The following is a 14859-nucleotide window of genomic DNA, read 5'->3' on the forward strand; positions in this document are numbered from 1 at the left end:
ATTTTTACATTCAGAACACACATGCAATGTAACAGATCTAAAGAGGATTTGGATAACTTCAGCCTAGTAAGCAATCTTTCGAGTCATTGCTTTGCCAGTTTCTGAATAGCAATGAAGCTATACACACATACGTTTATTATCATAACAGCAATAACTTGACATAAAAATGTAACAGTGGTATACAAAAGCCAGCTTCAATATTTCTATTAAAACTGACCCATTATGTAAATAGACACCAGAAGTCATTAGAATCTAATGTCAAATGAAGGGTTACTTATTCCTCAGTGATTCTGGTAATTTACCATACAATACAGAGTATTTCGGGGTACACAGCAGGGAAAAGGTGGATGGTTTAATATCTGCTATTGCCCAACAATAGGATATTTCAGAGCATTAATCAAATCTCATCATGTGTCCCTTCAATTGACATTTACAATACAATTGTTATACTGCACTGAGACTAAAAATAAAAAAAATAATAAAACAAACAAACACAGTATTGGGCCACAGCTCCATCATTATTTAGTGCTGAAATACAGCTTACAGAAGCAGTTTTGTGTAACTAAATGACAATTAAATAGTTTCTCTGTGTCCTTTACATTACAGGAATGATGAGATAGAGTTTACTGGTCCTTCTGGGTGCTGTATTCATCCTATCCAGATATTTGAAGTCTATATTCCCTCTCAGTTCATGTCCTGATCACCCACACTCTGACGCAGGTACTCCTCATAGAGGTTTTTCTGCACAAACATACAAGAGAGTCATTAGAGGAGTCCATCCTCACTGTAGCGGTCTTTAGATTCGTCAACAACACAAATGCACACTATACCTTTTTGGTCTTCACTACCTCCTGGACATACTCCAGTTTTTGTTGAAGCTGTCTCTTTTGTTTCCCAGAGAGTGTTGGTTTGGTCCTAAAAGTGGAAATATGGAGAGGAAAATAAAAAAAAGAGATGAGGTCTTTCCCGCACAATGAAAGTATATGGCATAAAGAGACATAAATTTATCACTAATCTTCCCCTACAAACAAACAAATAAAAAGGTTCATTAAACTTGTGCAAAAAATATTCACTAACCTTCCTTTCTGCTGTAGGTAATTAATTAAATATTTATGGGGAAATTAAAAAATAAATTCTTCCCCTCTGCTGCAGGAAATAAGTAAATCCATCAAATAAATATAGCTTAATACCCCCCGCATGATTACTAACTAATCTTTCCCTCTACTGCAAGTCTAAAATAATAAACAGTGTTTTTGTCATTTTTGGACCATGAGTGTAAACATTATAATAAATATCTCTTAGTTCTCAGCAGAAAAAAGGCAAGCTTTAGAATGACGCGGAGTAAATTCAAATGTTAATTTCTGGACTAATAAAGAAACAACTAATAAACACGTAAAGTTTATAATCCGTTTTTTCACCTGAAAGAAAAGCGAGCGAGGAGGATAAAGACGAAGGACAACAGCACCAGTCCAGCACAACTATACAGCTGCACCTCCCCTGACAAGGATTCAAACGCCTTCACAACAGGAACCTGAACACACAGACCAACACGTGCATCAGTATCTACAGTGATTCCCACACACACACACAAATGCATATACATACATACCACATATAGTGTGAGTGCCTCTATGCCACTATCACCGAGCAATAGCACCAGCAAATCTTTGGAGAGGCTGCCGAGCACCAGGGTGACGAGGAGCAGCAGGGGCACAGTGAAACCCAGCATGCCCAACAAACAGCCCTTGAAACGTGATCGACGGTTCTCTATATTGCACTGCCTATAGAGAGTTTAACACACAGTGGCAACTGTAATATTAGACATTACAATCTAATAAACAATGGTGTTTGCCTTTACAGCATGTATGAATAGAGTATAAGGATGTAGTTACCTGTCATTATCAAGTGTCTCGGTGATCGCCTCAGTGATGAGGTTACAGTCCTTCTCCAGCGAGTTCAGTGTGTTCTGCACAGTCTGGTTAATGGTCTTCTCTATAGTTCGACACACCTCTTCAATCTGATTGACACATCGACTGGACTGATGGTGGAGACAGTGAGGAAAGATACTTCAGTATTCTTCACTTATGAAGTGAGCTGTTGTCACATTTACAATAAGGAACTGAAAAATTGTGGTTGCACCTTATTAGGGTTGGGAACATAGATGGTGGGCATGTCGAAGCCACACTTGTTGAGTCCTGGACGCTTGCAAAGCTCCTGCACAATCTGCATCATAACTCTCTGAAATCACCAAAAACAAAGCAATTTGACATGTTGTTATTAAGCAGTCAAACAAAGACAATCTTGTTCTTTACAGTCCCTTGAAACATCCATCCACCCACCCACCCTACTGTTAAAATGCTTGTCAGTCAGTTGAATACTTTATTGCTTAAATTAATACTTAGGCAATGACACAAATTGATCAAAACTGGGAGTGTAGAGTGTTACAAATATAAAAAAACTAATATTTCTTAAAAAAATAAAAATGATATATATTTATTCCACAATAATACAGATCAAATTCACAGGAATACATTGATTTTTAAAGAGACTGATATTTAATATTGTAACATTTTTAAATAGAAAAGTAATATTTAACTTTTTTTTTTTTTTAGTTTTTCAAACATCAAAATAAGATGTATAACTGTGGACACAAGTGTGTATAAGTGGATCTTACTTGTCGATCAGACTCTCCACCAGCCTCATCAGCTTTACTGAGATAAAAACGGAGACGGTCCCCTTGCTTCTCATTCAGTTTCTCTACAATGTTGAGTGTGCGCTTGCATAAAGCCTGTCCCATCGGGTCAAAGAAGACCAGGATCAGATCACACAGCTCACCTGATGTAGACGGGCAGAATCAGAATACAGAAACACTTATTAGGATCACAAACAGACATTTATAATAGTACATTTAAAATAAAAATCAACATTACAACAATGCAAACTCCGGAACATACAAATAACTTCTAGACAAACACACCGAGCCACAGAATAGCTTGGTCCACGTCAAAGGGGTACTTCATATCCCCATCCACCAGACCAGGAGTGTCAACAAAGGTCACCAAGCTGAACCGTTTCTGTCGTGAAGTACAAATCTCAGTGCCGAGGTATTCTGACAGCCCTGAAAACGACAGATGTTAGACTTTAGACACCGCTTCAATAAGCTTGTAGCTATTTTTTAGTGCAATTCATCAACAAACCTTTAAAGTCCTGCAGTGGTTTGAAATGGGGGTAGAGATGGAGCGTTGCATTTCCCTAAAACCAAGTCAACAGTTGTCATAAAATAAGAAGTGGAAGACGATTATACCAATAATGCAAATTTCATATGCAAACCATGTGACACAAAACTTTAATGTGACATGTATGGGGTCATAATTACCGTGAGCGATTCCCTCTTTCGTCCACTTGTAACAAAGCTGAAGCCCTGTGTCTCTATAGCCACCCCTGTTCTTTGGATATGCTCCTCCACATACCTGCAAAAGAAATAAACTGCTTGAGCTCTAATTGTTCTCACATTCTCAGTCTAAGCAATCTGTGCTCGCTTGAAATGCCCGTTTTCATGTCTGTACATTAGCCTACCAATTGATAAAGCTGCTCTTTCCAGCTGAGTGGTTCCCCATCAACATCACAGTGATCTTCTTTCGGGGAGGCAGCAGGGTCACCCCAACAGTCTGAGCGATTGTTATTAGTCCTACGGGACAGTTAGACAAAAAAAAAAAAAATGGAAAGAGAGTGTCATGGTGTGAGTAGTTTCAGGTTCAGTGACAGAACATAATTTTTGTGTGTCCTATCCTTTAAGGTCACGGCTGAAGAAATCGTTATACAATTTAAACTCGATGCATTAAAATAACTTATTTTACTTAACTTGTATTTCGTGTTGCTTGGTGTACACTGTAAAGAATTAAACTAAAGTAATGCTCGCAAAGTTTTGGAAGCAAACAGGTGAAATGCCTTTCGCCTTCTGAAGCGCATACTTCACATTCCAACCGGCGTTTTAGCTCAACGGCTACTGTTAGCACCTCCTATCCACACCTAGAGATCCGATCTGATGCCATAATACACCAAGTAACGTTAAATCAATGAAAATGTGACTTAGTCGTTTCTAAAATGAACGGTTTCTTACCGCTCTCCGGGTCGATGTACATCTGGTGGCAGTCCCGTAAGATGCGCTCGCCGCAGGACACGCTGCCCGAGACCGAGTCGGCATTAGCTGCACTCCTGCTTTTGATTTTCCCGGACATCGTTATGTGAAATTACGGTCTGTAATAAAGTAGTTTAGGTTTTATTACATACAAAGTAAAATCCACTGGTAAAATAGTTTGAAATGAAATAGAAAATAAGATACATCCGAAATGAAGTTCAAATCGCCCCGGTCTACTTGGGTAACGCTGGCCACGTCACCGATGTGCGTAAAGAGTTGTGGGAGTTGTAGTCTTTATTATCGCGTTTCACTCGAGGTGGTTCTGATGATCATGGCATAAAAGCTGCTTATCGTTTCCGCCTAGTTTATTTATAAACAACGTCGTCATTATATAACCATTAATGATTAATCATTTCGGAGTTACACCTTTTGCACTCGTAAAATGCACCGTTCATTTATTTGAATCTTTAACGATTCCATTATATCTAAAAAAAAATATTATTAATATATATATATATAATGCATATATATAGAGAGAGAGAGAGAAAGAGAGAGAGAGAGAGAGAGAGAGAGAGAGAATGAGATATGTAAATTTTCTTTGACTATACTTGTCCAGTATACTAGGTATAATTAACATTAAAGAAAATTAGAATACACAAAGTTAGTACAAAAATTCCTAACCAAATTTCTCTCTCTATATATATATATATATATATATATATATATATATACACATACACGCGCTTGTTTTTGTGAAAAGTGGGGCATCCCATAGGTGTAATGGTTTTTATACTGTACAAACTGTATATTCTATGACCCTACACCTAACTCTAACCCTCTCAGGAAACTTTGTGCATTTTTACTTTCTCAAAAAAACTCATTCTGTATGATTTATAAGCGTTTTAAAAAATGAGGAAATGGGTTATGTCCTCATAAGTCACCCTCTCCTTGTAATACCCGTGTCATACCCATATCATTATACAGAGTTGTGGCCTGATAGGTCACAAAAACAAGAGCGCACACACACACACACACACACACACACAAAAACCTTAACAGTAGTTTTCATTTACCCCATACTTTAATGTAAAGAATTCAGGTTAATGCAATACACATTAATGATTTAGCATTCAAAGAAGTATTTTGCCACACAATCAAACACATTTAAATGGCATGTCTGCTCTAACATGATCAGATCGATGCGTCTGTACATGCTGCTCAATGTTAGACTATACTTAGAACATTTTTCATAGACATAATGCAAGAAACAACAAAAACATAAAAAAAATTTATAACCCAATTACACCTTATAAGTTGCAACTGAAGTTTCTTAAGAATGTCAGTCAACTGTGGACATCTCTACAGCAACAAGCCTAACGTTAGCTCACACTTACGAGCAGATGTTCATATGTTGGGATACCTCAGTGACTTGGTAAAGTAAAAGATGAATTCAACCAAAATGACTGAATTTGGAGGCATAAATCATCCTTTAAACAAACTTTCTCACATACACACATATTGCACATGATCCACTCTAAGCCCCACACACACACATACACACACACACACACACACAGAGTGAAGTAACTTCACATGCACTACCTCATTCACAAATACCTCGTTCTTTAAAAGTAAAAAATAAATTGAATAAAAAGGCATTGGATCTTGGCATATTGATCATACTTTGTCCAAACCTCATCAATTGCACTTAATTTGGAGAATTTGAGGGCTTCTGTCAAAATCTCAACAAAAATCAAGAATTCTTTGAAACTGGATTTAAGTGGTTGATAATTTCAGCAGTTTGAAATTTCTTTCAAGCATACCTCCAAATACATATAAAGACACAAACCTATCACCCGAGATTCACCCCACCCCTCTGAAAAACTGGTGCATTGGGATACAAGTGTGGGAAAAGGTGCTCACAATGGTAAATGTAGATCATAGAAGGATAAATATAAAAGAAAGCATATCGCATGATGTTCTTGGAGAAGCTGCAAGCGGTGACAGAAAGTTAAAGCAAAGGCTGAAGGCTTCAGTTCCAGCCATTATCCTTAATCATGTGAGATAATTCAATAATAAATTTCCCCTCCTTATACTTTTGACTTAACTCAAATGCCTGCTCCTGTAGAGGAAGGGAAAAAATGAAGAAATTGTTATCAGACTGCAGGTTTTTTGGTAAAAAAAAAAAAAGTGTGTCCTGCTACATTTTTTATTAAAACAAAGCATGCTTACATATTTCCAGCCCAGCGTGGTGTGGCAACTCTCACAGTAAATATCAGCCACAGCATGAAGACCAGTCAGCAGCAGCCTTTCTTCTGCTGGACCACAACCCACATTGACTCTGAAATCACAAAACGACAGTTAAACCAACTATTTCTTCCATCACAATGTGATTCAAGCTCAGAGATTTTTTCCAGAAGTGATACTCACACAGAGTTGAACAGGTAGGCACGGCCCTGACTGCCTTGAAACGACTGAAAATAGACAGACAAGTCAGTCTTTAATGCAAACAGCATCACAATTCACAAATATTTAACTCACCTTAGAAATTAGGTCATCATGGTTGGCCAGGTGTGCACGGCAGTGGACGCAGCTGTAGCGGCGGTGACAGGAGTCCAGATAGGCCTGGAACGTTTTGGCCTTGGTCTGTTTCACCATGTCTTTGAAGACACACAAAAGCAGTGTCAGATCATATCTGCAAGGATAAGAAATTGTGCTGTCCCTTCTCATGTCTAAATAGGACCATGAAAACTTAAAGGAAAGGCTACAAAGCAGCTTTGACAGCCAATTAGCTCCTAGCTAGTTAGAAATTGTGGCATTGACATCATCAGCCAACAACACTGTGATTTTCAAAGCAGACTAAATGCTTTAAGATTTGATGCATGCTTGACGTAACATTTACTGCAATTTTTTAATCTGGGCCTTTGGAAAGCATTTTAATATTGCTGCAAATCTTGCATCCTGTTTCAAATATATATTTCAGAAAAAAAGGACACTTTCCCCATGACCTACTTTGCTTTACTGCCCACACTGTAGTTGCCCCATATATGGCATGCCAGGCACGAGAGTAAATAGTGGTGAGAGGTAATGAATAACTATGGCATGATGTAATAAATACAGTTTTAGATATAATCCTGGGTTATAAAATATTTGAAAAGTTACTTAATTTCCGCAGACACGCTCGCGATTTTAGTTTCTGTTCATATGAACTACAACGTTTCAGCACGGACAACAATAAAAGGTAGGAAAATCGTATACGAATAGTTCATATGAGTCGGGTGCTTACATCGATTCATTTGAACCAACGTAAAACTGATTCGTAAAGAACCGAGAACGTAATTAGCAGAATAGTAAGTAAAATTGACTGGAAAGTAGTTTACTTTACTGTATGTTACATTTTATCTACAGAGAACTCTCAGGCAAACTTTCCCGGGCCAAGACATGCAAATTACTTTTAGTATTATTTAAAAATGTAAAATTAAATTATACTTAGGTTTTTTTAATTACTAATTTACTTATATATATATATATATATATATATATATAATTTTTTTTATTATTTATATGTAGGCCAAATGAATGAATTACAAACGAAATGTCAGCATGTTAGGGACCAGGGTTATAAGCTATCATCACAGCTTAAAATAACAGCCGAATCGTTTTTGAAATGAACTGTTCGAAAGAACCGATTCGCGGAATTTTTCATTTCCTTCTTCACTGCTAGAATAACAGAACTAACGAACGCGACTAGTTGCGCGTATATGCCAGTCGCCTAAATAAACGTTTCGACATATAAAAGTAACAATTTCACCATAGTGCACGGGCTCTAAACAATAAGTAACGTTACATCGGTTTATCATTAGAACTGCTTCTAGCATCCTCGCTCCATTTGACATGCTTATAATGAAACTGGACTCACCTTAATATGAACGATTTCTTAGAGACAAAACGCTGCTCGCAGTATTGTCGCCAGAAGAGAAGCCTGCTCAATACAACGGCATGAAGCCTGAGCATTCACCAATCGAGTGCACTCAACCAAACCAACGTGCGGCACGCTGCGCTTTTCCTGCGGCTCCCTCCTTTGTGTCCCTCCCGTCAACCTTCTTTAATGCGCAAAACCGTGTGATGTCAACCAAAAAGCCTCGTGAATGCCTAAATTCACGCAAGTCGCTGTGCTCAATAAGACGCGACCGAATATAGTCCGTGGATTTGTTTACTGTATCTTCTGAGGAAGTGTCTTATACGTCATGTGGCGCACAACAAACAGTAGCTGACCAATCAGAATACAGACAGAGACGTCTGGAATATAGGTCAGCCAATCAGAGGCGCTCTTCCCGTGCGCTTGACGCGTCTTCTGGTTCTCTATATTAAAATGAAATCAGGCAGATGATTTAAAAATAATTAAGTATATAATGAAAGCCGCCGTAGTATGTGTTTTTGTATCTAACAAAGATTTTCAAAAGGAGAGGGAAATTCAGGCTTTGATGTCTACTGATCTCCCCTGTTAAATACAGCAGATGGACTTTGCATGGCCTCTTAAAGAAGCTGGATAGTGTTTAATTGCAAACATAGGTAGTGAGGCGCTAAACTGACACTGACTGACTGAAAACCACAACAAAACATGCACTGAACATGGTGGGAGTATAATGTAGGAAGCGAAGAAAGCAGTCCACTTGCAGAATACATGAGTTTCATTTATTTTTTTATTTGTATTAATACTCATGAAATGCCCCATGAAGAATGCCATAAACCAAGTTTCATGTAAACAATATGCCAGTCCTGATGAGCTAATAATGGCATTGATAAAAACTTTGCTGTATGTTTAAAGGCAAACAGCATTTGTAGAGTCTGTGCATGTTTGACTAAAGTAAGTCCCTTTAAGGCATAGTATATAAGTTAGTATGTATAATAAAGGTATTCTATAGTCTTTGGTTTGACTAGATGAGTGAAGTACATTGTGTATTTGTGTTTGATCACGTGTCTTGTTTGTGCCTTCTAATATAGTTGGATAACAGGGTGGGGTAATCAGTCATGACTCCTGTTGCTCCCGCAGCAAACGCAGCCTTAATATCCTGTTCCTCATTACACACAAAGAGATGAATCTAAAGAGAGGAAGAGAGAGGAAGAACATTTCTTTTTCATCATTTTGAAGGTAGGTATACACACAACCTGAGACTATAGTTTCTCACCAAAAATTCAAGTCACTCACTACGCTTTGCTGTTTCATAAAGGAAGTTCATACAAAATCAGACGCAATAAAAACATCACAATAATCCACACAATTCCAGTCCACCATTTAACGGTTTATGAATTGAAAAGTTGCCTGTTTGTAAGAAACAAATCAGTCAATAAAGTGTTTTACTTAGTCCATAATTCATAATAATGCCTTCTCCAGTGAAAATATCCATTGCCTGTTGTCCTCTCACATCAAAATCCATGGACATATATTTTTTTAGAACTGTTTTCACGTGTTAACGGTCTGCTTATTTATCTCCTGATTTAGATTTTTTCACCGGAGAAAGCAATATTATGACTAGATTATGGATGTGGAAGACTCAGATTTGAAGCAACAGCTTGTACTAAGTTAAAAATGCCTAAATGCTGGATTTGTTTAACAGATTTTTGTTTCACAACATGTTAATTGATAAACTCGAGTTGTGTGGATTGCTTGTGGATTATTGTTATTTTTATGAGCTGTTTGAACATTTTGACAGCACTTATTCACTGCAGAGGTTTCATTGGTGAGAAAGTGATGTACTGCTAAATTACTCCAAATTTGTTTTGATGGAAAAACAAACTAATCTACATTTTGGATGACCTGAGGGTGAGTAAATTGCCAGCAAATGTAATTTTGGGGTGAACTTCTCCTTTAATAACACAAACACATGATATAGCATGGCCACACACCTGAATACCCCTATCCCTGAGGTGCTTGAACATCCCTTTTCTCAGTGTTAGTCTGAAAAATAAAACACAAAAAACATGAAACCTTAATTAAAAGGATAGTCTAATACTTCTACTAAAATAAGTTACCTCTCTATTAAGAAGATGACCAGTCTGCTTCTCAGAATCCACGTTTCAGGAATATATCCTCTGTAGGAAAGAGATTGTGAAAATGCATCCGAGTGAGAAACATGCACACAACATGGTATGGAAATATTTGGTGTATACAGACCTGTTTATGATTTGTGGCAAGTAGAACTGCAAGAAACTCTCTCCGAGGGGAACAAATGGCAGGAGACCAGTGTAGTAGAGCAGGAGCATCTTTAAAGCCCGCTTTACAGTGAACATGTAGGGCATGGAGGAGTTCTGCCATTGACAAAAAAAAAAAAAAAAGAGACAGAACTAAAGATGTAAGAAAAAGGGAAGTATGCAGGGGATTTATTACTGGAACAAAACAGGTAGAGTGGGACATAAATGCACACGCACTGTTTTGCGACAATTTTCCATGATGGTGGATTCAGTAGAGGCCCAAACTGAGGTGGCTTCTCTGTTGTATTTCTTCACAAGTTCAGAAATCTGAAAAAGGTAGTTCATAAAATATAACATTATTGTAGATAAGAACCAGAGAGGGAGGCTTAGTAAACTGATGTAGGTAAATATGGTTAAACAATTAGGAGAAATATTATGGGGTCATTTTGAGGATTTAAATTATATATTGGGGATGATGATTACTCTCTTGCCTTCTCAATCAGCACGCTGTTATTCTCTTTGACTTCAATGTTTACAGCTATGTGTGGAAATTTGCGGAAAACATCCTCTAATAATGCAATGTTTCTATCTGACCCAGTGCTGAAGTGGCCTGTTCAAAGGGAAGTAAAACATGTATAATGATTATGCATTAATAAATATGTTAATATGTGTTTGCAATTTTACTGGTAAAACCACACACCTGCCTTAAAGGTCACCTCGAGTGTTTCTTTATAAGGTGGCAACTCCTAAAAAAAAAATTATAATCATTAGCCAAAACCTGTGGTTTAGAAAGATTGGCATTCAAAAGACTTTTAAATGTTTTTGAAAGAAGTCTCTTTTGTTCACCAAGGCTGCATTCATTTGACCAATTTGAATTTTTCATTACCGCAGTCATCAGTGTCACATGATCCTTCAGAAATCACTCTGATATGAGCTTTTTTTTATTTATGTGAAACCATGATTCATTGTTTTCACAGTCTGTAATGCATTCATGCCGAATAGAAGTATTATTTCAAAAATAAATAAATCTGTTTTGTGTAGGTAGACATGGAAAGTGCGAATTGTTGGTAATAGAGCAGGTAGAACTGCACAGTGTATCAGGAGAAAAAGTTAACTTTGACCCCTGACCTCCAGGTTTAAGGAGGAAATGTTGACATCATGCCCAGTCTGCCGCAGGAGGTTCTCATCATGTGACACAACCACATGACGATCTTTAGTTAAGTGACAGTCCAACTCCAGCATCTCTGTCCCCACTTCAGCAGCACTGAAAAGAGAAAAAAAAGGCATTTTGGACATCGCTACTTTCATGAATGCTGCAAGAACAATTAGGGTTAATGTTTCCAGTGAATAAATGTGGATTTTATTTTAGGAACTTTAAAAGGAGCTGATAATGTCTGAAAGTCATCAGCAGAAGTGATCGGAGACTCACTGTGTAAAGGCCCCCATAGTGTTCTCAATCCTTTCACCACTGCCTGAGGACAGAAAGCAGGAGGTCAGGACTCAAAAAATCCTCAAAGAGTTAATCATTCACTCAGGCACATATTAACTAGCTTTACATACAAACCCCATGAGGAAAACATTCACACATGCTGTCACAACACTCAATTATCTAATGCTGTTCGCTGACAGTTTTATGGAGTAGTCACAAGATTTCCCAATATTTATTAACAGATTACAGGAATATGCATTTAAAATAATCTAACTGTAAATCAGAAGGATTATGTAACTTTAAATGCATTGTGATAGGTCCTTTTAAATTCAAAAAGACGTTTGCTTTGATGATTTAATTAGGATTTAGTATTATTCTTCAGCATCATTACTATTGATTAGGTTTAATATGACTGGCATGAGCTGGTTATTGACTCCGAATCAGGTACTGTACCTCCCCTGTGAGAGATGTGGGTGCAGTAGAAGGCCGTCTGCTTCTTCTTGTGCAGAATCTGAGGGTTCTTCAGGAAGTACAGTGAAGTGAGAGCGTAGCCCCCCACAGCTGGGAGCAGGTAGTACATGTAGCTTGCCATGATTCCCAATATAAAGGGCTTTGAGAGCAGCAGGTGAAGGCAACAATAGAAACCCGGTCTTTGAAGAAAAGATTGGATTTTAATATTATGTAATACTTTCTTTTAATTTAACACAGAAATTGTAACATTATACAATACTAACATTAAATGAATTGTGAAACGTATAATAAATACATCCCTGCAAACATGTCCTGGCTTTTTGTGAGCTGGGTTATTAATTTGCTATCAGCCAACTTCAGCTATGGACAGTGTTTGGATATTGATGTACAGATGAGACTTTCACATGCACGACAAAATCCTACAATCTTACATTGCTTTGCTTGTTTTTTTTTTACTTATGTGTCTTTAAAAGTTTGGCTATATGTTGCTGTTTTAACCTAAATTGAATGTTTTCTATTTTGTATTTAATAAATCCACTGATTTGAAATCCCTTTGACTACTGTCCATTTTTGACAATATAGACATTAGTTATTATGTGGTAACTGCATCCATTACAGATGTTTTGTTTTAACTGCTTTTCCCAAAGACTCAAGTAATAGTAGCTGAAAAGTATATAAAGTGATGTATTCCTGTTCCTGGAGATCTATCTTCAGATTTCAGTTCCAACCCTGATTAAACAAACCTGTCTGTAATTATTAAGTGCTCTTTCAGATCCTAATTAGTTGGTTCAGTTGTGTTTGATCAGGACCAGAGTCGGGGCACCCCTGTTGTAGAGTTATAACGAGGTCTGCCCATGCAGGGCCCGCACTAAGGGGCCAACGTTTTGCCTGTGAGCAAAATCTGAGAGGTCCTGCGCTGACAGCCCGCTGGGGGCCCTTAAAGGGCCAGTGCTGGCTTGTTTGAGGGATATCAAAGGAAAAGTGTAATATCAAAAATAAGCATTTTGATTTTTAATATTATGTAATATTTCTGTTAACATTCAAATTTCAATATTGTCCAATAATTACATTAAATTAATTGTAAAAAAAAATATATATATAATCTATCCATAAAAATAAAATATAAATTAAGATTAAAATACTGGAGAATGTTTTACAAAATTGTTTAATGCAGCGTGTTCCTTGATTTGTATTTTTGGGTATACATGAGAAATCCCCATCTCATAATAACAAACACCAAAAACATACCTTACTTACCAGTACTTCTATTTGTTTCTTCAACAACTTCTTTGAGATATCCTGCGTATCTGATCCAGATTTAGATCCAAGTAAAAGCAACTTCGCCAAGCACCTGTCTTCAGTGCTGATGTCAATATGATTTTCCTGTCTCGTCTCTCACTGCTTCAGATTACTACAGGTTCTCTCAGCCACTCCCTGTCCCCCCTCACTTTGGCACATTACTTACTAAGAAATGTTGCCTAATGAGCAAAGCATAACAAGACAGCAATGCAAAGCTTCTGCCTTTTGCTCGATTCCTTCTAATATCAATGTAGCCACACAAGAGAAAGACCTAAACAATGAAACCTTTCTCTCTAGGTGTGCATTCTCAGTTATCAGTCACTCGCTGGTAGTTGCACTCTTCGTAACTCCAAATTCCCCCCTCCTTTTGGTTTTTGTTTTTTTGACTGTCAGTGGGGTATGAATGTTTTGGAATGCAGTTTGCTCAACTTTTTGAATAAAGGTTACAAACACAGGTTTGCGCTGTCTGTGAGTTTTCTGTTCTGAGGCCTTCCAGCACGTATCATTCTGCTTCACTTTACTTGTACTTCATTACTTAAATGACTAATAGTGAATATACAATTCATATTCTCACTAGTGCAAATTAGGTTCAGGCAGAACAAACAGGATCAGGCAGACAGCACAAGGGGCTTTTGTTGATTGCATCATTGCAACAGTTGGTAGTAGCAGAGGACACGAGTTGATGTTTGGCCAGTATTCATGTTTTCACACATTTCAGTGCTTAACAAAGGCTTACGGTGGAATAAATGCAAACCCACAGTAATGCGCACACAACAAATGTACACACAGATAGTTCTTGCCTGTCAGCAGAACATTTTTGTTTTCTATTGTTCTGGTTTTGTATAGAATTGCCGAGAGACCATTAATGAACAAACAAAGGGTAGCAGAGAGAGATGGGAAGCGAGGCTAATAATCCCTACTTAATTTGTGCAGTCTCGGCCAACTATTTCCATCAAAAGCATTGATAGACCTCAGTTTCATCTAACATGAATCGTAGTGAATCAGTGTATTAGATCTCATTTCAGTCACTTCAGTTTTGTGTTTAAACAAGTCTGCACCCACACCCACAACCTAAAGAGCTCGATCTGTCTTCCAGAGCAGAATGCCTCACAGCGGAATTCTCAACCCATGCTGAAACATGTTGGCGAAGCAAACGAGGCGTCCAACTGGACAGGCAACTTGGCTGATTTAAGAGAAGAGGAAAAAAAAGGTAATGGAGTTCTCAGAAAGCAAGGAGTGGAATTAGGAGGAATATATTTGTCCATTCATTAGCCATAAAATAATTAATAATGCTTTACTTTTAATTAAGAGACAAGATAATGATTTGTCT

General features: G+C 37.5%; 3 protein-coding genes across 4 annotated transcripts; all 3 read right to left on the minus strand.

The window, feature by feature from the left end:
- Positions 1-90: 90 nt before the first annotated feature.
- Positions 91-4488, minus strand: si:ch211-11k18.4 (uncharacterized). The gene is made up of 13 exons (XM_052544871.1): positions 4343-4488; positions 4121-4257; positions 3577-3688; positions 3377-3470; positions 3198-3252; positions 2978-3118; positions 2675-2835; positions 2140-2238; positions 1893-2038; positions 1610-1781; positions 1419-1531; positions 831-915; positions 91-741 (listed from the first exon to the last, which is right to left on the minus strand). Exons 2-13 carry the CDS (start codon positions 4236-4238, stop codon positions 685-687), a joined length of 1353 nt encoding a protein of 450 aa, XP_052400831.1. The 5' UTR covers positions 4239-4257; positions 4343-4488; the 3' UTR covers positions 91-684.
- Positions 4489-5200: 712 nt separating this feature from the next.
- LOC127948441 (protein yippee-like 3) lies at positions 5201-8392 on the minus strand. Of its 2 annotated transcripts, none has more exons than XM_052544880.1 (5): positions 8058-8392; positions 6680-6833; positions 6569-6612; positions 6371-6479; positions 5201-6260 (listed from the first exon to the last, which is right to left on the minus strand). In XM_052544880.1, exons 1-5 carry the CDS (start codon positions 8150-8152, stop codon positions 6171-6173), a joined length of 492 nt encoding a protein of 163 aa, XP_052400840.1. In that variant the 5' UTR covers positions 8153-8392; the 3' UTR covers positions 5201-6170. The 2 variants fall into 2 exon arrangements, with proteins under 2 accessions (XP_052400840.1, XP_052400847.1); XM_052544887.1 differs by having other exon boundaries at positions 6680-6798; positions 8058-8386.
- A 419-nt stretch (positions 8393-8811) lies between these two features.
- Positions 8812-13833, minus strand: gdpd3a (glycerophosphodiester phosphodiesterase domain containing 3a). The gene is made up of 11 exons (XM_052538907.1): positions 13488-13833; positions 12213-12409; positions 11760-11802; positions 11459-11594; positions 11031-11076; positions 10822-10940; positions 10568-10657; positions 10314-10447; positions 10172-10231; positions 10046-10097; positions 8812-9240 (listed from the first exon to the last, which is right to left on the minus strand). The coding sequence occupies exons 2-11, from the start codon at positions 12349-12351 to the stop codon at positions 9112-9114; spliced, it is 948 nt and encodes a 315-aa protein (XP_052394867.1). The 5' UTR covers positions 12352-12409; positions 13488-13833; the 3' UTR covers positions 8812-9111.
- Between the last annotated feature and the right edge of the window lie 1026 nt (positions 13834-14859).

The sequence above is a fragment of the Carassius gibelio genome, chromosome A3, assembly GCF_023724105.1.
Source record: "Carassius gibelio isolate Cgi1373 ecotype wild population from Czech Republic chromosome A3, carGib1.2-hapl.c, whole genome shotgun sequence".
Lineage (NCBI taxonomy): Eukaryota > Metazoa > Chordata > Actinopteri > Cypriniformes > Cyprinidae > Carassius > Carassius gibelio.